The following is a 23,873-nucleotide window of genomic DNA, read 5'->3' on the forward strand; positions in this document are numbered from 1 at the left end:
CGCTCCAAGGAGAAAAGGCCAAGTTCACTCAACCTATTCTCATAAGGCATGCTTCCCGATCCTTTCTATGGTTTCCACATCCTTCCTGTAGTGAGGCGACCAGAACAGAGCAAAGTACTCCAAGTGGGGTCTGACCAGGGTCTTATAAGGCTGCAACATTACCCCTTGTCCCCTAAATTCAATTCTACGATTGATGAAGGCCAATATACCATACGCCTTCTTAACCACAGAGTCAACCTGTGCAGCTGCTTTGAGTGTCCTATGGACTCGAAACCCAAGGTCCCTCTGATCTTCCACACTGCCAAGAGTCTTACCATTAATACTATATTCTGCCATCATATTTGACCCACCAAAATGAACCACATCACACTTTCCTGGGTTGAACTCTATCGGCCACTTCTCAGCTCAGTTTTGCATCCTATCAATGTCCTGTTGTAACCTCCGACAGCCCTCCACACTATCCACAACACCCCCAACCTTTGTGTCATCAGCAAACTTACTAACCCATCCCTCCACTTCCTCATCCAGGTCATTTATAAAAATCACGAAGAGTAAGGGTACCAGTAAGGAGTAAGGGTACCTGAGGCACTCCACTGGTGACCGACTTCCATGCAGAATATGACCCATCTACAACCACTCTTTGCCTTCTGTGGGCAGGCCAGTTCTGGATCCACAAAGCAATGTCCCCTTGGATCCCATGCCTCCTTACTTTCTCAAAGAGCCTTGCACGAGTTACCTTATCAAATGCCTTGCTGAAATCCATATACATCTACTGCTCTTCCTTCATCAATGTATTTAGTCACATCTTCAAAAATACTATAGAAATTTCATGTATTGCACTGTACTGCAGTTGCAAAAAAAAATTACAAATTTCATGACCTATGTGAGTGATGATAAACCTGAATCTGATATGGGTCTATTGTGGACTGAGTGGGAAGGGGGCAGGGAGAGGGGAGTCATGGTTGGGAAAAGGGGAAGAGAGAGAGGAGGGAGCATGAAGCACCAGAGAGACATTCTGTAATGATCAATAAACCAGCTGTTTGGAATCAAATGACCTTGTCTGGTGTCTCAAGGCTGCGTGTTTCTGTACCCACGCCACCCCCACTCATGCATTCCTTCTCTGCCACCTATCCCACACCCCTCCCATGGTGATCCACCCTCATCATTCCCAACATCCAGATTGATAAACTCGCTCTCTACTCTATGTTGACAAATATAGTACAGTGCAAAAGTCTCCAGCACCCTAGCTCGGGTCAGCACTGAAGGACAAGGTGACCATGTTGCTACTGAACGTGGAAAGGAGTTAAGGAGCCTACTTTTACTCTTCATGCCATCGAATGTAACTGAGTGAACACAGCCGGACTTTGTCTGCAAGGAAAATCCTCAGCAGATGCCAACTGGTTTCCCAGCTAATGCCAAAAAGAATGCTTCGGGTAGGAAATCAGGTAAAATCACCAAAGAAATCACTGAAACTAATTACCAATAATCTATGCAAACACAAAAATCGTAAACTTTCGGAAATATCGAAACTATTGGCCTGCTTAGTGAAAAAATATCGGTAATTGCATCATGGTCTGTAAAACTGTTTCAATTCTTTAAATGATCCGTGGTAACCTGGAACTTCACGCTGTGCTAATGAAACACAGCCAACTGAAATTAACTTGCAAGCTCTGATTAATCATCTTTATTTTAGTGATACAGAACAGAGTGGATAAACTCTTCCTGCCCTTCGATCCACGCCAGCGCAGTAGCCCCCCACAACCCCAATTAACCCTAATCTAACCACGGGAGAATTTACAATGTCCAAATAACCTACCTTTGGCCTGCGGGAGGAAACCGGAACACCCAGGGGTAAACCCATGCATTCCACAGGGAGAACGTAGAGATTCCATATGCAATTGTACAGGAATTGAGCTCCGAATTCTGGAATGCGCTAAGGGCTACACTACCGTGGCAAATGCAGCCATACCACACCAGATTTAGTCATCAACTATAAAATCAAGCGGAAAACAAAAGCCATCACTCTATAAACTCTGTCGGAACACCACTCTCGGCATCCATCATACCACAATCAATACCCATTTTGTACAGAAAGGGATATGGCTGGTAGCCTGAAATGTAAACCTCACAGGCAAAGAGTTTTTATTACGCTTCTTTGAAGTTCAAGCTTTAAAGAAAGATTTATTATCAAAGGACGCATATGTCACCATTTTCATTTTCTAGCAGGTATTTATTGTCGATACAACCGAATCAATGAAAAACTAGACACAAATGCTGGCAAGCAAACAGTGGGCAAAAGAAGAGAGTCTGGGCACATATAAATAATAATAAGTGAATATATAATACTGAGAACATAAGCTGTAGAATCCTTGGCCCATCTCTTATTGCTCAATGCATTAAACATTAATTTTTGTTTCAAAGACAAAATGATTCTTTAATATCACAAGAATTTCTTGTATGTAAACTTCCAGAGCAATTACTACTTGAATTTTTTTTCAGCTTTGTTAACTGCCAAATAAGTAAGCGTTGTTAAAATCTAATCAGTTGAATTATGGAACAACTAAGAATGATGTGATTCTATAACTCCTTTCATTTAATCAGGAAACACATTTTCATATTTGCGGACATCATCCAAAAGGTGAATCCATCACAAAGGACCCCCATCACCCAGGACATGCCCTCTTTTTATTGCTACCATCAGGGAAGAGGGACAGGAGCCTGGAGACACACACTCAACACTTCAGAAACAGCTTCATCCCCTGTGCCGTCAAATGTCTGAATGGTCCATGAATCCATGTACAATACATCAGCACTTCTTCCCCTCTCTTTTTGCACTACTTAATTAATTTATTTTTATATATACTTCTAATTTCTTTTTTATGACTATGCATTGCAATGTTCTGCTGCTGCAGAACAACAGATTTCACCACGTTTGTTGGTTGGTGATATTAAATTGATTCTTATATTAAATCTGACTCTGATTCTGTCCTGAGGTCTCTCTGCTATCAAAATTGCCAGCACTTCCAGGGTATTGTTGTAAAATCTGGTGCGTGGCTGGCAGAATGTACACTACCTTATATTTTTTTCTTTTTGTATTACTTATTTAATTTCATATACATACATAGCATACATTTCTTATTGCAATTGACAGGATTTGTATTATGTGTTGCAATGTACTTCTGCTGCAAAACAACAGATTTCATGACAGACGCCAACGATATTAAACCTGATTCCAATTCTAACACTGGACAATTGCATTCATTTGCTATAGATAGGGAGTAAGTGCAAAATCATTTCAGTGGTTACCACATTTAAACCAGTTAACCAAGTAGTTAAACGTTAAACTGTTGAAGGTCTGCATCCTTCACTTCCTGACACATGGAAAAGAGCCTCCTCTGTTCCTCAAACTACCATCAACGTTACAACTGGTGTAATTGCTCACAGCTTACCGATTGCAATTGACCATTTCAATTCATCACAGACTCCAATCTGAAATCTGCAACACTGCAAGAATTGATTTAATTTTACTTTTTCTCCCCCTCGTGATTTTAGATTCATTTCCCTGTGGGCATACTCAGCAAATCTATAGAATAGTAGCTATAATGGGATTAAAGAAAGATTAACCAGAGTGCAGAAGACAAGAAACTGTGCAAATGCAAACGTAAATAAATAGCAATAAATAACAAAAACATGAGATAATGAGTTAAAGAGTCTTTAAAGTGAGATCATTGGTTGTGGGAATATCGCAATGGATGGGCAAGTGAGCATAGTTCTCCCCTTTTATTCAAGAGCCCGATGGTTTGGGGGGGGGGGGGTCATAACTGTTCTTGAACCTGCTGGTGCGAGTCCTGAGGCTCTTGTGCCTTCTACCTGATGGCAGCAATGAGAAGAGAGCATGGTTGGGTGGTGAGGATCTCTGATGATGGATGCTGCTTTCCTGCGACAGCGATTCATGTAGATGTGCTCAATGGTTGGGAGGGCTTTACATATTATGTACCGGTCCAAATCCACCAACTTTTCAGGATTTTCCATTCAAAGGCATTGGTGTTTCCATACCAGGTCGTGATTCAACCTGTCAATTTACTGTCCACTACACATCTATAGGAATTTGTCGAAGTATCCGATGTCATGCTGAATCTCCACAGACTCCTAAAGAATTAAAGGCATGTGGTGAACTACATATATCTGTCTGGACACCCCCCACCACCCCCCCACCTCCGCTGACTGCTCCTGTGGCTCCTCCCACAGACCCCGGTATAAAGGCAATCGGAGCCCCAGCCTCAGTCTCCAGGATGTAGTGTGGTGGTCAATTGCTGCTTGTTCTTTCTTCCAGCCAATAAAAGCCAATATCTCGCCTCACGTCTCTGAGAGTTATTGATGGTGCATCAAGGCACTTCTGTGGTTTCTTCACAATTGCACTACCCCATTAGCGAGTCACTCGTGGAGCAGAGAAACTGAATTGTGCTGCTGCCTATGTCAGCCAGGTGAAGGAGGCATCAGTACATAAGGAAGTGTGCAGAGGGGGCTTTAGAGTTAATCAAGAAGAATATAAGATTAATTTACTTGCTGATGATGTTTTGATTTATTTAACAAACCCATTGCAATCTTTGCAAACATTATCTTTTAGGTTGGAAGAATATGGGAAAGTATCAGGGTATAAAGTAAATTGGGATAAAAGTGAAATTTTACCCCTTACTAAAGGAAATTATAATCAATGTCAATTAGTAACTCAATTTCGATGGTCAATAAATGGGATAAAATATTTAGGTATTAGAGTTGATAATGATGTAAAAAATTTATATGAGCAAAATTATTTGCCATTATTAAAAAAAATAAAAGAGGATCTTGATAAATGGATGATGTTACCATTAACATTAATAGGTAGAGTTAATGCTGTAAAAATGAATCAATACAATTACCTCACAGGTTTTTTCAAGAACTGAATAAATATGTAAGGAAATTTCTTTGGAAGGGAAAGATGTCAAGAATATCATTGGAAAAATTGACATGTACATTTGATTTAGGAGGGTTACAACTTCCAAATTTTAAGAATTATTATAAAGCAAATCAACTTAGATTTATAGCGTCTTTTTTTAATGAAGAAAAACCGGCATGGATTAGAATAGAATTAGATAAGATAGGAGAAAACATACCAGAAGATTTTATAAATAAATGGGAATCCAACTGGATAAGGGAAGAAAAAGAATCTCCTATATTAAGACACTTGATTGATTTATGGAATAAGGTAAATATGGATGATGAGATAAGGAAATCTTTATTAGCAAAAAGTACTTTAATTCTAAATAGGTTTATTCCTTTTACAATGGATAATAAACTTTTACATAATTGATTCCAAAAGGGGATTAAATATGTAGGTGATTGTTTTGAAGGAGGTATATTGATGTTGTTTGATCAATTAAAAAATAAATATAAAATATCAAATAACACTCTTTTCTGTTATCTTCAATTAAAGGCTTATTTACGAGAAAAGCTGGGTCAAACAATGTTGATGCCAAAATCTAGTGAAATAGAAATATTAATTCAAAAAGGAAAAATTAAAGAAATTATATCTTGTATGTATAATTTGATTCAAAAACAGACAATTAAATCAGGAATTCATAAATCAAGACAAAAATGGGAATCTGATTTGAATGTTAAAATTGATGGAAAAAACTGGTCAAGGTTATGTTCTGATAGTATGAGAAATACAATAAATGCTCGACAGATTTATACAATATAACTTTTTACATCAATTATATATAACACCACAGAAAATAAATAGATTAAATTCAGATATGTCTGACCAATGTTTTCGATGTAATCGAGAAATTGGTACTTTTTTACATTCTACTTGGTCTTGTTTTAAAATTCATTTTGGATAAATCTAAGACTTTTATTGGAACAAATTACTGGAGCAGATCTCCCACATAGTCCAGTATTATTTTTATTAGGAGACATTGAAGGAACAATACCGAAACTTAAATTGAGTAAGTATCAGAAAAAATTTATAAAAATTGCATTGGCAGTAGCCAAAAAAGTTATCGCAGTTACTTGGAAATCTGATTTATATTTAACTATGGATCGTTGGAATAATGAAATACGTAGTTGTATTCCACTTGAAAAAATTACATACAATCTAAGAAATGAATATGATATATTTTTGAAAATTTGGCTCCCATACCTACAAAAGATAGGATTAAATACATAGGTCCTTTGAAGATAAAATGATAAAGTAATTGGGGAAAGAAAAAAATAAATATTTAAATTATTTTGAACTCCATGGAGCATGTGGGGATCCTCTGATATCCAGGCAATCTCTCTCTCTTTTTTTTCTTTTTTTAGATAAGGGTGAAGGGGAGGGGGGAGGGTCAATATTATTTTTCTCACTTTTTTTAATCATCACATTTATTCTTTGTAATTTTCTAAAAATTAATAAATAAATATATTTTTAAAAAGGAAGTGTGCAGTCTAACACAGTGTGATCGTCTCAGTCCCTTTTCTTGTGATTGCAAGACTCTATTGTTAATGTGGAATGCCACAAATCCGATTCACTGGTTTATTGGTGGAGAGCAGGGGCAGTGTTGCCTTGGTTGTAGCAAGACTAGGCCTCAGGTCACAGTTGCCCACTTCCAGCCTCCCAGGAACAGCGTGCTCCAGCAGAGGCAGCTTTTGTGTGGAGTTGGTGCTGCCCCCTAGTGCTTACTCAGCAGAAGACAAGTTTGTGTAAGTGCTATATGTGCTTTGTGCTGTGTGTGACTGTTGGTCCTGTGTGTTGCACCTTGGCCCTGGAGTAACGCTCTATCGTTTGGCTGTATTCGTGGGTATTCATGTATGGTTGAGTGACAATTAAACTTGAACTATTTGAACTATGATAGTGCAGTGGTTAGTGTAACACTATTACAGTGCAGTGACCCAGGTTCAGTTCCTGTCGCTGTCTATAAGGAGTTAATGTTTTCCCAGTAACCGCGTGGGTTTCCTCCCACATTCCAAAGACATACAGGTTAGTAGATTAATTGGGTGATGCGAGCTCGTTGGGCCAGAAGGCCCTGTAACCATGCTGTATCTCTAGATAAAATAAAGTAATAAATGACAAAACTATTTTTCTTCAATGAGAAAATTACAATGGCCCATCTTGTTAAATAGCTCAATTCTGGTGAAGGTAAACCCATCAAGTAAGTGATAATGCTGGGAGTTCACCAACTGGCATCACTAACTTAGCAGCAATCCTGAAAACAATCAGCAACACCCAAACGAGGGAAATGTCCTTAAGCGTCTCACAGGAGGTCTGATGAAGAGTGTCTTGTGCTGGGTTACAAGGAGACAGATTGTCAAAGATCAAGTTAAATTAAGCATCTTGGAGATTTAGAGAATAGTTTGAGGGAAGAAAATCCAATAATAAACATCAACATTGATCAATGCTGATCCTTCTAATCTATCTTATCATGAGGTTCACTACTCCGAGGACTAATTTTTCTACGCATTTAAATGTTTAACAGAATTCTTTGCTACTCTATTTTATACATCTGGATTTAAAATTAGGATTGTTTCAGCTTTCTTCATTCTCATGACTTCTCCCCGTAACCTCTGATGCCCTCACTAATCAAAAACCTATCTACGTCTGTTTTAAATATACCCAATGACTTGGCCACCACAACTGTTTGTGGCAATGAATTCCACAGTTTCACCAACCTTTGGTTAAAGAAATTCCTTCTCATCTCTTTCTAAAGGGGCATTCTTATATTCTGAGACTATGTCCTCTTGTTCTAGACTCCACCATTATACAAAACATCCTCTCCACATCCAATCTATCTGGGCCTTTCAACAGGGAAGGCATTTCAAGAATGCTTTCCACTTGCCTTAAAACTGACCCACAATTGATGGAGCTAATAATTCTGTAATAGACACATCGTCACTTTCCACACTGCCTCAGACACAGAGACAGAGTTGAATACAGTGACATGGAAGTTTAAGGATTACTGAAGAGGGTGAGAAATTCAGTCACGTCTCTTGGCATTATCATCAGAAGCATACAGTAAGACAACTCCTTAAATGTGCAAATGCCCCTACGTGCTTTATAGCAGTGATTCTCAACCATTTTTTGGCCACGGCCCCCTTAGGAGCTCTCCTCAGGTTCCAGGGAACCTTCAAACAGGGATACAACACGAACAGATAGACAGAAAATCATTTATCATTGAACACCGAGAAAACATGAACATTCCAACATACTGGACAAAACTTTAAAAAAGACTGTATGAAATTAAACGTCTATCGGGCCTAATGCGATCCTTGAGCTTGGTGCTTTTCTACAAGTTTCATGATATCGGGCTCCAAATTAGACAATGAGAGTCGGAGGTCACTTCTTATTGCGTTATCAGTTCTGTTCCTGGATTTTGTCAAGGAAACTACCTTGCAGAATATGCTCTCAACCAAATATGTTGAGGGAAAGTTAATAAAAAATCTTTGGGCTTTTCCCCACAGTGTTGTAAATTTATTCAGCAGATCACTCTTGATCAAGAAATCTTTTTGAAACTGACTGAACTGACGACGTGCCGTTATATCACTCGGAAGATCAATCAAACTCTTTTGAGTTTCTGCCTCAACTTGGGTGGGTTGTACTTCAAATGGATTCAAAATCCAATCCGGGATACCGAGATTTAACAGGTCATTAAATCTGTCTTGCATGTGCTTGTGTGTATCTGCTTGAGATGTTTCACATAAACTGTAAGGTCATCGTCCTTCAGTGCCTCTGCAATAGTCTTCAGGTTTGGAAATGGTAAAAATTCCCGACGTCCCATATTGTGGCAATAGACTTCGAGTTTCTTAGTGAAAGAAACAATGGCTTCCTTACAATCTACGAGGTTACTGTTATTGCCCTGTAAGGTCTTGTTTAACAAGTTAAGTTTCTGAAAGATATCTAGGTTTCTGATATCTGAGATAACTTCTCACAGTTTTCAGTCAGTGGTGCCCTTCAAATGTGCCGGGGCCCCCAAGGTGGCCAAATGACCCCCGTTGAAAATGGCTGCTTTATAGGACCATTGCTGAATAAAGACAGATGCTGCTCAGCATAAGGACTTGTTAGAACAGGTGATCAGAAGCTTGGACAAAAGGGTTAGGTTTAAAACAACATGTAAAGGGGAAAGAAGAGTTTAGCTTTGTTTGTCACATGCACATTGAAACATACAGTGAAATGCATTGGCTGTGCCAAATCAAATCAGCGAGAATTGCGCTGGGCAGCCTGCAAGTATCACCACACTTCTGATGCCAACACAGCATGCCCACAACTCAATAACGCAGAACACCATACATCTTCGGAACATGAGAGGAAATCTGAGCATCCAGAGGAACACACGCAGTCATGGGGAGAACATACAAACTCCTTACAGACAGCAGCAGGAATCAAACCCTATTGGTGCTACTGTGCTTTGCACCAACCCTTCCCCCCCCCCCCCCCCCACCACCATTGTAGTTTAGGGTACCAAAGAGGCATTGCAGTTGAGAGCATCAACTCTTGAGCTTTGGACCTCTTCAGTTGACGATGTGGCTCCTAATGGTGGAAAGACCCCATACAACGAATAAACACAATTGGAAGAGCATTGGTATTCAAAAGCGGATTGTAAAGAGTCACATTCAGCCTTGATGTGCTCACTACCATCCAAAACTAATCTTGCTTCTCTAACAGGGACACAACTCTGCAATTGTTTCTGTTTAATGAAAAGTTGTTTACATTTTGAAACAAATTCCACAGATGGACAATTAGCAAATTCCACTTTTTTCAAATATTTCACATTGAACCAAATTCCATTGGATGGACAAGATTGTTAGTGTTGCCCAAAGGGTCAATGCAATGGTAAGAAGGTGCACTTGAAAAGTGACTGATCAAATGAAACAATACATCCTTTGATGCTATGAAGATCAAAATTAATTCTTCATCTTAAATACAACCAATAACTTGGCCTGTACAGCCACCTGTGGCAATTAATTCCACAGATTCACCACCCTCTTACGAAAGAAATTCCCCCACACCTCTGTTCTAAATGGATGCCCCACTAATCTGAGACTGTGCCCTCTGGTCCTAGACTCACCCACTATAGAATACATCCTTCCATATCCACTCTCTCTAGGTCTTTCAGTACTCAACAGGTTTCAAAGTGATCACCCCCCACCTATTCTTCTAAATTCCAGTGAGTACAGGAGCAGAGCCATCAAGTGCTCCTCATACATAACCCTTTCATTCCCAGTATCATTCTCTTGAGGCCCCTCCGGATTCTCTCCAATCCCAGCACGTCTAAGGGTCCCAAAACCACTCACAATACTCCGTGCATTCCAACCGATGCTTTATAAAGCCTCAGAATCACATCCTTGCTCTTATATCCTTGAACCATCGAAATACATGCTAATGTTGCATTTGCCTTCCTTACCACTGACTCAAACTGCAAATTAACCTTAATGAAATCCTGCACAGTCCCTTTGCACCTCAGATTTTTGAATTTTCTTTCCATTTAGAAAATAGTCTATGCCTTTATTCCTTCTACCAAATTGCATGACCATCCAGTTCTCTATATTCCATCTGCTACTTCTTTGTCCACTCTCCCATGCTAGTATCTTTCCTGTAATACCATGAGCTCTTATCTTGCTAAGCATGTGTGGCACTTGTCAAAGTCCTTCTGGAAATCCAAGTAAACAACATCCACTAACACTCCTTTGTCTATCCTGTCAGTTATTTCCTCAAAGAATCACAAGTAACTTTCGTCAGGTAACTTTCCTCTGAAAGAATCCATGCTGACTTTGGCATATTTTATCATGCACCTCCAAGTGTTCCGAATTTCATCCTTAATAATGGACTCCACCATCTTTCCAACCACTGAAGTCAGACTAACTGGCCTACACTGTCCCTTCTTTTGCCTCCTTCCCTTCTAAAAGAGTGGAGATACATTTCCTGTTTACTAGTACTTCAAAACTATTCCTGAATCTAGTGATTCTTGAAAGATCATTACTAATGCCTCCGCAGTCTCTTCAGCTGCCTCTTTCGGAACCCTGGGGTGCAGTCTATCTGGTTCAGGTGACTTACCTACCTTCAGATCTTTCAGCTTCCTAAACACTTTCTCCTTAGTAATAGCAACTACACTTACTTCTGCCCTCTGCCGCCCTCACAGGAGTCAGAAGCCAGAATAAAATGGTGTGGGAAGGAGTACATGATGGCAGATGATGTGATCTCAGGTGAGGGGGAAGGTGGGTGAGTGGGAGTGGGGTAAGAAAGCTGGAAGATGATATGTGGAAGAGGTAAAGGGCTGAAGAAGAAGAGGAGAGAGAGTGGACCATGGAAGAAGGGGAAGGGGGGTATCAGCGGAAGGTGATGAGCAGCTGAGAACAAAAGAGGTAAGAGGGTAACTGGAATGTGGAATGAAAAAAGAGAGGAGGGAGGGCAGAGAAATTACTGAATGTTATTGAAATTGATGTTCATGCCATCAGGCTGGAGGCTACGCAAGCAGAATATCTGTCTCACTTCGGACTTGATGTTTGACCTCATCAAGTTTACATTATTATACATAGGAACGTATAATAATAGAGCAGAAGAAATTATTCAAACCGTAACCATTGAAGTCCATCCCAAGATTACACTGGGTCTTTACTTTGATATATATTTTTAAATATCTCCTTGAAATACATTTCTTGGAACTTACCTCTATGAATAACAGTCATGAAACGAAAGCAAAAGTGAAATTATTCCAATCAATACAGAAATTTAATTAACAATAAAAATGTCAATGTCAACCCCTGATTTCCACCTTCCAAAAATCAATCTCCTATATAAACTTTCATCTTACCTCAGGTTGGATTGCTTTAAATACTGGGACATCCATTAAAGTAATCTGGCTCTGCAACACGAAAGAAAATGACCAATTTAGTTAAGATTTCTGGGGTTTTTTTGCTCCAGGCACAATATTCCAGAAACATTCCACCTTCTGTAGATTTTCAGGCCTGATACCAACTTTGTGTCTAAGACAGACTTAAGAGCAGTTCTAGTTACAAATATTTGCAATCACTGCAGAATTGTAGGAAAGAATCCACATTTCATTGAGCGAAGATTCACTAAACAACTTTTTTGAAACAACTACATTTATTAAATGTTATTTCAATCCAATTATTCCAATGACCATTTGCAGTCTTCAGGCTCCTTCTGCCTGGAGTACAGATTGGAAAATCTCCAGTTGTTCCACACAATTTGCCATTTTAGAAGGACACACATCGGTTGGAGTTGGGTGCTCCATTGAGAACCTACTTCAAGAATGCGTAGACAACACGAGTGAATCTGCAGATGCTGGAAATAAATAAAAACACAAAATGCTGGCAGAATTCAGCAGGCCAGACAGCGTCTATGGGAGGAGATAGAGATGACGTTTCGGGCCGAAACCCTTCATCGGGGGAAAAAAGATCAGCTCTCAAGTCTAAGATCATTCCAGCACAGAAGACAGGCCATTCAGCCCACCAAGCCTTTTCTAGACCAATCCTATCACAACCATTCCCTATCATCCGCATCACCCCCACCCCCCATAATTGCAAATTATTTTCCCCATAAATATCTGTCTCATTTTGATTGGAAAGAGACGATTCATTCAGTTTCCACCTGCATTGAGGACAGTAAACACATGATCACAACCAACCATGAGTGTGTGATCCCTTGCAAACTTTGCCCAGCACTTACCTGGTCTTTTGTGATGCTTATAGTCCATACTTACGGTCCAATTTCAATTCTTACAATTGCCCAGGTTATAAAGATAATGGCATATAAATACTTTGCTCTCCATCTTTGCTCAGCGTATGTCCTGAGCATTTATTATGTGCATCACTGTACTAGTCACATCAGGTAGGAGCGAAGGGAATAAGTTTCGCATCCATGCTTACTTCGGGGAATTTCTAGCTTGGGACCGTGGAGATGACTGCTGAGATAACGCTCAATAATGCTTAAAGGTATGATTGCTAATTGCTAATGAAGGAACAAAATAAGGAATTCGACTCATCAGCACAATCATTGGAGCCGTGGGCATGCCATGCAAGTATAAGAACTCCATCTGAGGTCGCAGGCAATTGTTTTGCTTTGATTTTGGATCAATCTTTGCCGTTACACTCAAGTCACAAAACACAGAGTACCATCTAGAGCTGGAGTACCCAACCTGGGGTCCACAGACCCCTCGGTTAATGGCACAGAAAAGGTTGGGAACCCCTGATTTAGAGTATCATATAGTCATAAAGAACTACACAGAAACAGGCCCATCTAGTCTGTGCTGAACATTTTACTGCATTCAGTATAATATTTTCCCTGGATGACAAGTCACTTTCCGGTAGTATTTCAATCGTCATATTTCTATTCAATATCACAGCTTTTGAACTGATTTCATATCTGGCTAGTGGACCAAGAAATACATGCTGCTAAACAATAAAATTCTAAAACACTGGCTCAGGCCATACAGAACTGGGATATCACACCACATAACGCATCATGTTTACTTACCGCAAACTCTTCGGGGGTCACTTTAAGTACGTCAAATACAACCGCGTCATAACTTTTCATAGCATAGTCTGAATACTGCCCATCGAGAGAGTCGGAGCTGCTGCTGGCCTGTGGGAAACAAGGAAGAAGACTTAAATACAACTTCAACTCATCTGTTTGATCATCTTTCTTATAAAATTCACTTACATGGAGTCAAGTGAAGTCAAAGTTATTGCAATGCGCTGGAGGAACGCAGAATGTCCATAATACCAGCTCCTAATTCATTGAAAGTGGCGTCACTGGTAGACAGGTTGTAAAGAAAACTTTTGGCACATTGGCCTTCCTAGATCAAAGTACTGAGTACAGGAGATGGGGTATTATTTTGAAGTTGTATAAGATGTTGGTGAAGCCTAATTTGAAGTATTTAAGTAATTTTCCTTACATATTGGAGGCTGACTTGTTAGATACTATTATGAATACGAACCCCTTGATGAAAGGTTTATAATTTATTATTACAATGGAATAAGCGTCCTTTACTTAAGATTAAACAGGACTGGGAGAAAGAACCCAATTTGACTTTTATATGGGAAGATTGGACGCGGATTCTTAAGTTGGTTAACTCTTCCTCGGTCTGTGCTAGTCATTCACTGGTTCAATTTTAAATTGTACATCGTTACCATTGGACGAAAGAGAGACTTTCTAAAATATTCCCCAGTGTTGACAAGTATTGTGATAGATGTAAAACTAGCCACACTGACACATATGTTCTGGTCATTCTATGGTAAAACCATTCTGGAAGTCAGTCTTTTCGACAATTTCTAAAGCACTTAGAATCAATTTACAACCTAATAAATTGACTGTGCTTTTTGGAATAACTCCTCAAAATATCCATGGTATTTCTCTGTCTGACCAACATGTTATTGTGTTTGTTACATTGATAGCTAGGAGGGCCATCTTGTTGAAATGGAAGGATATATCAGCTCCTACTTTGTCTCAATGGTTCTCTCAGGTGATGCTGTGTCTCTATTTGGAGAAAATTAGAAGTCGAACCTTTGAACCTTTATTTGATTTTGACAAGAGATGGGGCTCATTTGCTTGTTACTATCATTTCAGTTAACTGATAGATTTCCTCCACGATCTAAGTGTAAATTTTGTTTTGATATATTTTTTCTTCTTGTTGGCGGTTTGATGTTTATTGTTGGAAGCTTTCTGTATGGCGTGTGGCTCCGGGGTTGCGCCCTCAATGGGTTCTTCTTTTTCCCTCACTTTTCTTGCTTAGTAGGGTTTTGTTTTTAATTCACAAAAATTTTCAATCTTTAAGATAATTTTTTTTGAGGCATTGTAAGTGTTGTTACTTCGATGTACCTGTGTATCTATGAATAATAATAATAAAAAGATTTGAACAGAAAAGAATGAGGTATTATGTACAGTTTTGGTCACCTACCTAAATGAAGGATGTCAATAAGATTGAAAGACTGCAGGGAAAATTTACAAGGATGTTGCCAAGACTGGAGAACCTCTGTTGCAAGGAAAGGTTGAATAGCTTTTAACTTTATTCCTTAGAACATAGATGATTGCGGTGGGATTTAATAGATACGTACAAAATTATGAGGGGCATTGACAGGGTAAATGCAAAGCAGGCTTTTTCCACTGAAGTTGTGTGGGACTACAACTAGAGATCAGGTGTTAAGGATGAAAGGTGAAAAGTTTAAGGGGAACCTGAGAGGGAACTTCTTCACTCAGAGGGTGGTGAGAGTGTGGGACAAGCTGCCAGCACAAGTGGCGAATGCAATTTTGATTTCAATACTTAAGAGAAGTTTGGATAGGTACATGGATGGGAGGGGTATGAAGGGTTATGGTCTGGGTGCAAGTTGATGCAACCAGGCAGCTTAAATGTGTTGGCAAGGACTGGATGGGCCGAAGGGCCTGGGTTTTCTATGACTATGTCAGGCAGCATCTGTGAAGGAGAATGGACAGTCAATGTTTTGAGCTGAGACCCTTTATCAGAACCAAATGAAAGAACTCAACATGAAACCTCAACTGAATGTTCCCCACCATAGATGCTGCTTGACCTGCTGAGTTTTTCGAGCACTTCACATGTTGCTCCAGATTCTGGCATCTGCTATCTCTTTTGTCTCCAAGTCAAATGTATCATCACATGCAGAAGTATGGTGCACTGATATTAGTTTAATATTCTTACATTTACTAAAATACAGTAAAAAGTTTGTCTGGCATGCTATTCATACAGATCAACTCATTACACCGTGCATTGAGCTGGAATAAGATAAAGCAATAACAATGCAGAATAAAGCACAAAGGCTTCCGAAAACGTGCATGGCAGGTAAACGATGAAGTGTAAGATCATAACAAATGCCAGATTGTGAGGTCAAGAGTCCATCTGATCATGCAAGGCTTTGATAACAGTGGGGTTGTCTCCAGAAATTGTCCTTGAGCCTGGTGGCACTTGCTTTTGGGCAGATGGAAGAGAATGATGGCTGAACTTTGTCCACAACTCTCTGCGGTAACGTGCAGAACAGTTGCCAAACCAAACTGCTATTGTCTAGACAGAACACTTTCTTCGGTGCAGCGAGAAAAACTGGTAAAAATCGATGGGGATGTGCTGAATTTCTTTCTGAGGAAGCAGAGGCATTAGTGAGATTTCTTGGCTATGAAGCTTTGACCAGGACAGGCTATTGTTGATCTCACGTGTAGGAACTCAAAGCCCTCAACTTCAACAGTGAGGGAGAGGTGCAATGAGGAAGCTGTTTGCAACAGTATCACAGGCACGTAGGTTCACCCAGAATACAAATCATACAAACAGCACAAAACAGGACATTAAGAGCAAAAAGGTCAGTAATTCCCAAAAGTATAACAAAAAGCAACTATTATCTTCAGAGAGTGTGTGATACATTGCTTTATACCCGGTGATGATGGTGCTATTTAGCATGTAAGGGCTCTAAATGGAATTGCCTGTGACAGCATGTCTGCTGACTTTAGCCAGGAAACCTGTCCTCTGGAGGAACGTCAGAAGACTCTCTCTATTTCATTAGTCTCCTACGGACAAATAAACTTGAAACTGTCAGCTATTCATGAACAGTATTGCCCACAATATGCATGAAACACAGCCAGTGCAAAGATAATAGTGAAAACTCACTTTCCATCACAAGCCAATTTGAAAAAAAAATGCCAATGTTGACATGAAAACACAAAGTCAAATACTGCGGGGCAGGACAGAGGAAGGCAGTTGTCATACATCAGTCCATGCTCGCCAACTGACTAGCCCTTCCTTGCCAGCGGGTGCCCTCAGTAATGGTGAAAGGTTCAAAGATTCAAAGTACATTTATTATCGAAGTACATATGCGGTATACAACCCTGAGACTCATCCTCTTACAGATTGCCACGAAGCAAAGACAACATCAAAGACCCCCTCCCCTCACACACTGAAGTGAACAAATCGCAAAACAAGTGATAAAAAACAGAATATAAAACACAAGAACAAAAGAGTCCAGCCATGTTCGGTTCCGTTCCACTCAGGTGGACCTCACCTTGATTCCCAATCCAGCTAACATTCTTACTTCCATATTTCCTTATGATAATAAAGCCGTTCAGCCCATTGCATTGCTGCTGGCTGATGGACAAGTCACATTCCTCCATTAATTTTCACTCACCTGCACACAAGGGTATTTACAGTGGTTAATTAACTTACCAATCTGCATGATTCAGAGTCACAGACTATTCCTAGACCAGGGGTCAGCAACCTTTACCACTGAAAGAGCCACTTGGACCCGTTTCCCACAGAAAAGAAAACACTGGGAGCCGCAAAACCCGTTTGACATTTAAAATGAAATAACACTGCATACAACGTTTTTTTTTGCCTTTATGCTATGTATAAACAAACTATAATGTGTTGCATTTATGAAATTGATGAACTCCTGCAGAGAAAACGAAATTACATTTCTGCATGCAACAAAAACATTTTGAACTCCGAAAAAAAGAAGTTGGGTTGAAAGTTACTTTTAAGTAAAATACTCAATGTCTATTTGAGTCCTTCTTGTATTTATGAAAAACACCGAACTTAAATTTTCCGCCAGCAGCAAACCAAAAATAACATCAGCCAGCTGTCAGCCTGAAAAATAAAAGGACTATTTCGCTGAACAATGAAAAAATATGAATATACATAAAATAATAGGCAATTAAAATATTTATCATACTTGGTTAATGGGATTTCTGCTCCTGGACCTCAGCGCACAGCGTCTGCACATCAGGGCTGTATGACGTCACCTTCATCTTTACACAGGATCGCAAGCTGTCATCTGTGAGGCGTGCGCGATGTTTGTTTTTAATAAAGTTCATGTTGGAGAACACCTGCTCACTTACATATGTGGATCCAAAGATCGACAGGACTCAAAGCGCATACTTTTTAATGTTTACATAAATGTCAGGCATAGCATTCCATGTTTCGAACACAAGTTTGTCCGGTTTTGGAAGGTTTTCAATATCACTCCATTTGTGTTTCTGAGCAAGAACGGCCTTCTGACGGGCAACATCTTCAAGGTCTGCTGTCAAGCGTCTAAACTTGGACACCCATATGTCTTTGTCGGCTATGTCGGCCAGTTCCATCTCAAGATCAGGTTGACTCACACCTGCCAATGCAGTCGTATTCAGTAGGGAAGGATCGATGCTTAAGGGAGTGACCGGGAAGGATAATGTGTTTTTTTCCTCTCTGAACTCACAGAAGCGTTTCCCAAACGATGTTTGCATTGCGATGATTGCAGAATGTAAATACTCCGAATTTATCATGTCGTGACCTTGTTTGAACTCTCTCAAATTGGGGAAGTGAGACAATGTGCCTTTCTGTAAATCTCTGGCAAGCACTGTCAACTTGCGCTCGAATGCCAAAACATCCTCCAACATGTGCAGGGCTGTGCGTCCTTTCCCCTGAAGAGCTGTGTTCAGCGTGTTCAGGTGCGCTGTCATGTCTACTATGAAGTGTAGCTTTTCCAGCCACTCTGGCTGTTCCAGCTCAGGAAAGGTGAGCCCTTTGCTGCCCAGGAAAGTTTTCACTTCTTCCAGACACGCGACAAAGCGTTTCAGCACCTTCCGTCTGGACAGCCAGCGATAAAAACACGTTGTAGCGGTGTCAGTAAACTGCAGTCAAAGATAGCTTTATTCGAACTAAACAGCCTTGCTTTTAAGCCTCCCTCAACCCAGCCCCCATGGACGCAGATGCTGCAAAAGACGCGTACTCACAAACCCCCGTAGGCTATCTCCCTTAGCCGGAATGCTGGCTAATTGTGAGCCGTTTCGGATGTGCCAGGAAATGTGTCGCCACACTTAGATTGTACAAGATCACCATAATCTTCAAATTTAGAATTACATTTCAAAAGCTAACAAACTAACATAAAATACATTTTAATTAAATACTGACCAATTATTTCCCAAAGCCACAGGGAGCCGCAGCACAGAGGTGAAAGAGCCACAAATGGCTCGGGAGCCGCAGGTTGCCGACCCCCGTCCTAGACCATTCCATGGCCCATTCCAACTAAGATTTCCATCTAAGCTAACACTTACCTATCCCACTAAAACTCACCTATTCATGTACCCGTCCAAGTATCTTTGAAATATTGTTAATGTACCTGCCTCAGCCACCTCATTTCAAATACTGACCACATTCAGGGTTGAAAAAGCTACCCCTCAAATTCCCTTTAAATCCCTCCCCTCTCACCATAAACCCATGCAACTTAGATCTTGAATACAAGAGATTCAAGTTAAAGTCAAGTCAAGTCACTTTTATTGTCATTTCCACCATAACTGCTGGTACAGTGCATAGTAAAAATGAGACAACGTTTTTCAGGACCATGGTGTTACATGACACAGTACAAAAACTAGACTGAACAACGTAAAAAAACAACACAGAAAAAAAAACTACACTAGACTACAGACCTACCCAGGACTGCATAAAGTGCACAAAACAGTGCAGGCATTACAATAAATAATAAACAGGACAATAGGGCAGTAAGGTGTCAGTTCAGGCTCTGGGTATTGAGGAGTCTGATAGCTTGGGGGAAGAAACTGGTACGTAGTCTGGTCATGAGAGCCCAAATGTCTTTTCCCAGACGGCAGGAGGGAGAAGAGTTTGTATGAGGGATGCGTGGGGTCCTTCATAATGCTATTTGCTTTGCGGATGCAGCGTGTAGTGTAAACATCCGTAATGGCAGGAAGAGAGACCCCGATGATCTTCTCAGCTGACCTCACTATCCGCTGCAGGGTCTTGCGATCCGAGATGATGCAATTTCCGAACCAGGCAGTGATGCAGCTGCCCAGGATGCTGTAGATGTTGGAAGTCCAGAGCACAGTAGCATTGTAGTTAGCACAATGCTTTACAGTGCAGGTGACCTGGGTTCAATTCCTGCTGCTGCCTGTAAGGAGTTTGTACATGCTCCCTGCGGCCACGTGTGTTTCCTCTGGGTACTCAGGTTTCCTTCCACAGAGCAAAGACATACCAGTTAGAAGGTTAATTGATCATTGCAAATTGTCCCACTATTAGGCTAGGATTCAATCAGAGGATTTCTGGGTGTGTGGCTTGAAAGGCAAGAAGGGCCTATTCTGCACTACCTAAATCAATCAATAAAGATTTTATGTGAAGATCCTGGAAGTGCTTGCAGCATCTGGAGCAATCAACAGCAGAGACCTCAGGACAGAATCGGTGTCAGACTGAGTATCAGAATCAATTGAATATCACTACAAATGTGGTGGAATCTGGTGTTTCGCGGCAGCAGAACATTGCAGTACACGGTAACAAGGCTACCAATTAGAATAAGAAGTGTAGATAATAAGAATTAGAATAAGAAGAATAAAGATTAGGATAAGAATAAGCAGGATGGAAGGCAAAATGGAACAAAATTGAACAAGACCTGACTTTGAATGCAACCCAGAAAATCTGTTTCTGAACTAAGCGAACGAATAAAGATGGAACAGGGTTCTTTTATTGCCCTAGGGACGTAACATTGCAGCTACACAAGGCCATAGTACATCACAAGCCGTCAGCAAGTTGGGTACGTTAGGAGGCACAAAAGCGATAGTGAGAGTAGGAACTTGGGAATCTCACGCTGCACACTTGGAGACGCTCCGCGGTAAGTGGAGCCGGATTATGTTCTCGGATCAGTGAAATGTGTGCTCTCCAGGGTGGCATTTCTAACCACAGCAAACAAGTTCATTCACCGGACAACATGTAATGAAGATGACAGGTGGAGAACTCTGAACTGAAGTGCCAAATTCCAGACCCGGACCCAGACAATAAGTTCATTGCTCACTCCTAAGTGAAATTATTAACAGAAAACGATTGAACATCTGTAGTCGTGGTCTCACCAGAAAGCCACTTCCCCCATCCTCCAGTCCTCTCTCCTTCCACTGATTCCTTCCTGGACTTTCATTAGCTTCCCAGATTTCTGTTTCTTTTTGGGCATGTCTTCTTTTTATATTCTATTTATCTGTCTATTTATCCAAGGATAACAGGCTCTTCCGTCCAATGAGCCCAATTACACCCATGTGACCAATAACTCTACTACCCTGTACAAATTTGGGATGTGGGAGGAAACCAAAGCACCAGGAGACAACCCATTCAGTGCCTGGGAGAAAATACAAACTCCTTACAATCAGCAGTAGAATTGAGCCTAGGTCTCAGGCACTACAGTTACATGAGAGATTGTGCAGATGCTGGAAATCCAAAGCAACACACACAAAGTGTTGGAGGAACTCAGCAGATCAGACATCATCAATGGAAGTGAACAAACAGTCAACCTTTGGGGCCAAGACCCTTGTTCAGGACCGGAAAGGAAGGGGGAAGACGCCAGAATTAAGAATTTGGGGGAGGGGAAGGAGGAAAGCTAGAAGGTGATAGGTGAAGCCAGGTGAGTAGGAAAGGTAAAGGGCTGGAGAGGAAGGAATCTGAGAAAGGGAAGTGGGAGGGGCACCAGGGGTAGGTGATAGGCAGGTGTGAAGAGGTAGGAGGCCAGAGTGGGGAATAGAAAAAGAGCGAGGGCGAGGGAATTATTTTTTAACCAAAAAGAGAAATCGATATTTATGTCATCAGGTTGGGGGCTATCCAGACAGAGTACAAGGTATTGCTCCTCTTCCCTGAGGATCTACAGGGAAGCACAGAAGGCTAACTGCTACGCCACTGTGCTGCCCTTCAAAATACTGACTTTGGTGAACCCAACCCACAGCTTTGAATTACTTGATTGTGCATCAGAAGAGCCTAATTTTTATTCTCTTTTTTCCTGACTATTCATCTCACGTACAACATCCTGAGGAGGACTTTAGCCCAAAACGTCGACTGCTTACTCTTTTCCATAGATGCTGCCAGCCTGCTGAGTTTCTCCAGCATTTTGTGTGTGATACTTTGGATTTCCAGCATCTGCAAATGTTCTCGTGTTAGTCACATACAATTTGCTGCCCTCAAGACTCATCAATGTCACTTCATCACCATCTCCTCCACATTGTAACATCACCTCATCACCATCTCCTCCACATTGTAAAGTCACCTCATCACCATCTCCTCTTCACATAATGTCACTTCATCACCATCTCCTCCACATTGTAACATCACCTCATCACCATCTCCTCCACATTGTAACATCACCTCATCACCATCTCCTCCACATTGTAACGTCACCTCATCACCATCTCCTCCACATTGTAACGTCACCTCATCACCATCTCCTCTTCACATAATGTCACCTCATCACCATCTCCTCCACATTGTAACATCACCTCATCACCATCTCCTCCACATTGTAACGTCACCTCATCACCATCTCCTCCACATTGTAACATCACCTCATCACCATCTCCTCCACATTGTAACATCACCTCATCACCATCTCCTCCACATTGTAACGTCACCTCATCACCATCTCCTCTTCACATAATGTCACTTCATCACCATCTCCTCCACATTGTAACATCACCTCATCACCATCTCCTCCACATTGTAACGTCACCTCATCACCATCTCCTCTTCACATAATGTCACCTCATCACCATCTCCTCCACATTGTAACATCACCTCATCACCATCTCCTCCACATTGTAACATCACCTCATCACCATCTCCTCCACATTGTAACGTCACCTCATCACCATCTCCTCCACATTGTAACGTCACCTCATCACCATCTCCTCTTCACATAATGTCACCTCATCACCATCTCCTCCACATTGTAACATCACCTCATCACCATCTCCTCCACATTGTAACGTCACTTCATCACCATCTCCTCTTCACATAATGTCACCTCATCACCATCTCCTCCACATCATAACGTCACCTCATCACCATCTCCTCCACATCATAATGTCACCTCATCACCATCTCCTCCACATTGTAACATCACCTCATCACCATCTCCTCTTCACATAATGTCACTTCATCACCATCTCCTCCACATTGTAACATCACCTCATCACCATCTCCTCCACATTGTAACGTCACCTCATCACCATCTCCTCCACATTGTAACGTCACTTCATCACCATCTCCTCTTCACATAATGTCCCCTCATCACCATCTCCTCTTCACATAATGTCCCCTCATCACCATCTCCTCCACATCATAACATCACCTCATCACCATCTCCTCCACATTGTAACATCACCTCATCACCATCTCCTCTTCACATAATGTCACCTCATCACCATCTCCTCCACATTGTAACATCACCTCATCACCATCTCCTCCACATTGTAACGTCACCTCATCACCATCTCCTCCACATTGTAACGTCACCTCATCACCATCTCCTCTTCACATAATGTCACCTCATCACCATCTCCTCCACATTGTAACATCACCTCATCACCATCTCCTCCACATTGTAACGTCACTTCATCACCATCTCCTCTTCACATAATGTCACCTCATCACCATCTCCTCCACATTGTAACGTCACCTCATCACCATCTCCTCTTCACATAATGTCACTTCATCACCATCTCCTCCACATCATAATGTCCCCTCATCACCATCTCCTCCACATTGTAACGTCACCTCATCACCATCTCCTCCACATTGTAACATCACTTCATCACCATCTCCTCTTCACATAATGTCACTTCATCACCATCTCCTCCACATTGTAACATCACCTCATCACCATCTCCTCCACATTGTAACATCACCTCATCACCATCTCCTCCACATTGTAACGTCACCTCATCACCATCTCCTCTTCACATAATGTCACTTCATCACCATCTCCTCTTCACATAATGTCCCCTCATCACCATCTCCTCCACATCATAATGTCCCCTCATCACCATCTCCTCTTCACATAATGTCCCCTCATCACCATCTCCTCCACATCATAACATCACCTCATCACCA

The 23,873-nt window shown here is 41.1% G+C and overlaps 1 protein-coding gene across 4 annotated transcripts in view; it reads right to left on the minus strand.

Annotated features, from left to right (window-relative positions):
• ralgps1 (Ral GEF with PH domain and SH3 binding motif 1) overlaps positions 1 to 23,873 on the minus strand; it is a 733,240-nt gene that overhangs the window by 490,630 nt on the left and 218,737 nt on the right. For all 4 annotated transcript variants that reach the window (XM_059993861.1, XM_059993857.1, XM_059993858.1 and 1 more), the window contains 2 exons: positions 13,511 to 13,618; positions 11,826 to 11,876 (listed from right to left, as the gene is read on the minus strand). In XM_059993861.1, the coding sequence (XP_059849844.1) occupies positions 11,826 to 11,876; positions 13,511 to 13,618 (159 nt within the window). The remainder of the gene's footprint in view (positions 1 to 11,825; positions 11,877 to 13,510; positions 13,619 to 23,873) is intronic.

The sequence above is a fragment of the Hypanus sabinus genome, chromosome 18 (assembly GCF_030144855.1).
Source record: "Hypanus sabinus isolate sHypSab1 chromosome 18, sHypSab1.hap1, whole genome shotgun sequence".
Classification (NCBI taxonomy): Eukaryota; Metazoa; Chordata; class Chondrichthyes; order Myliobatiformes; family Dasyatidae; genus Hypanus; species Hypanus sabinus.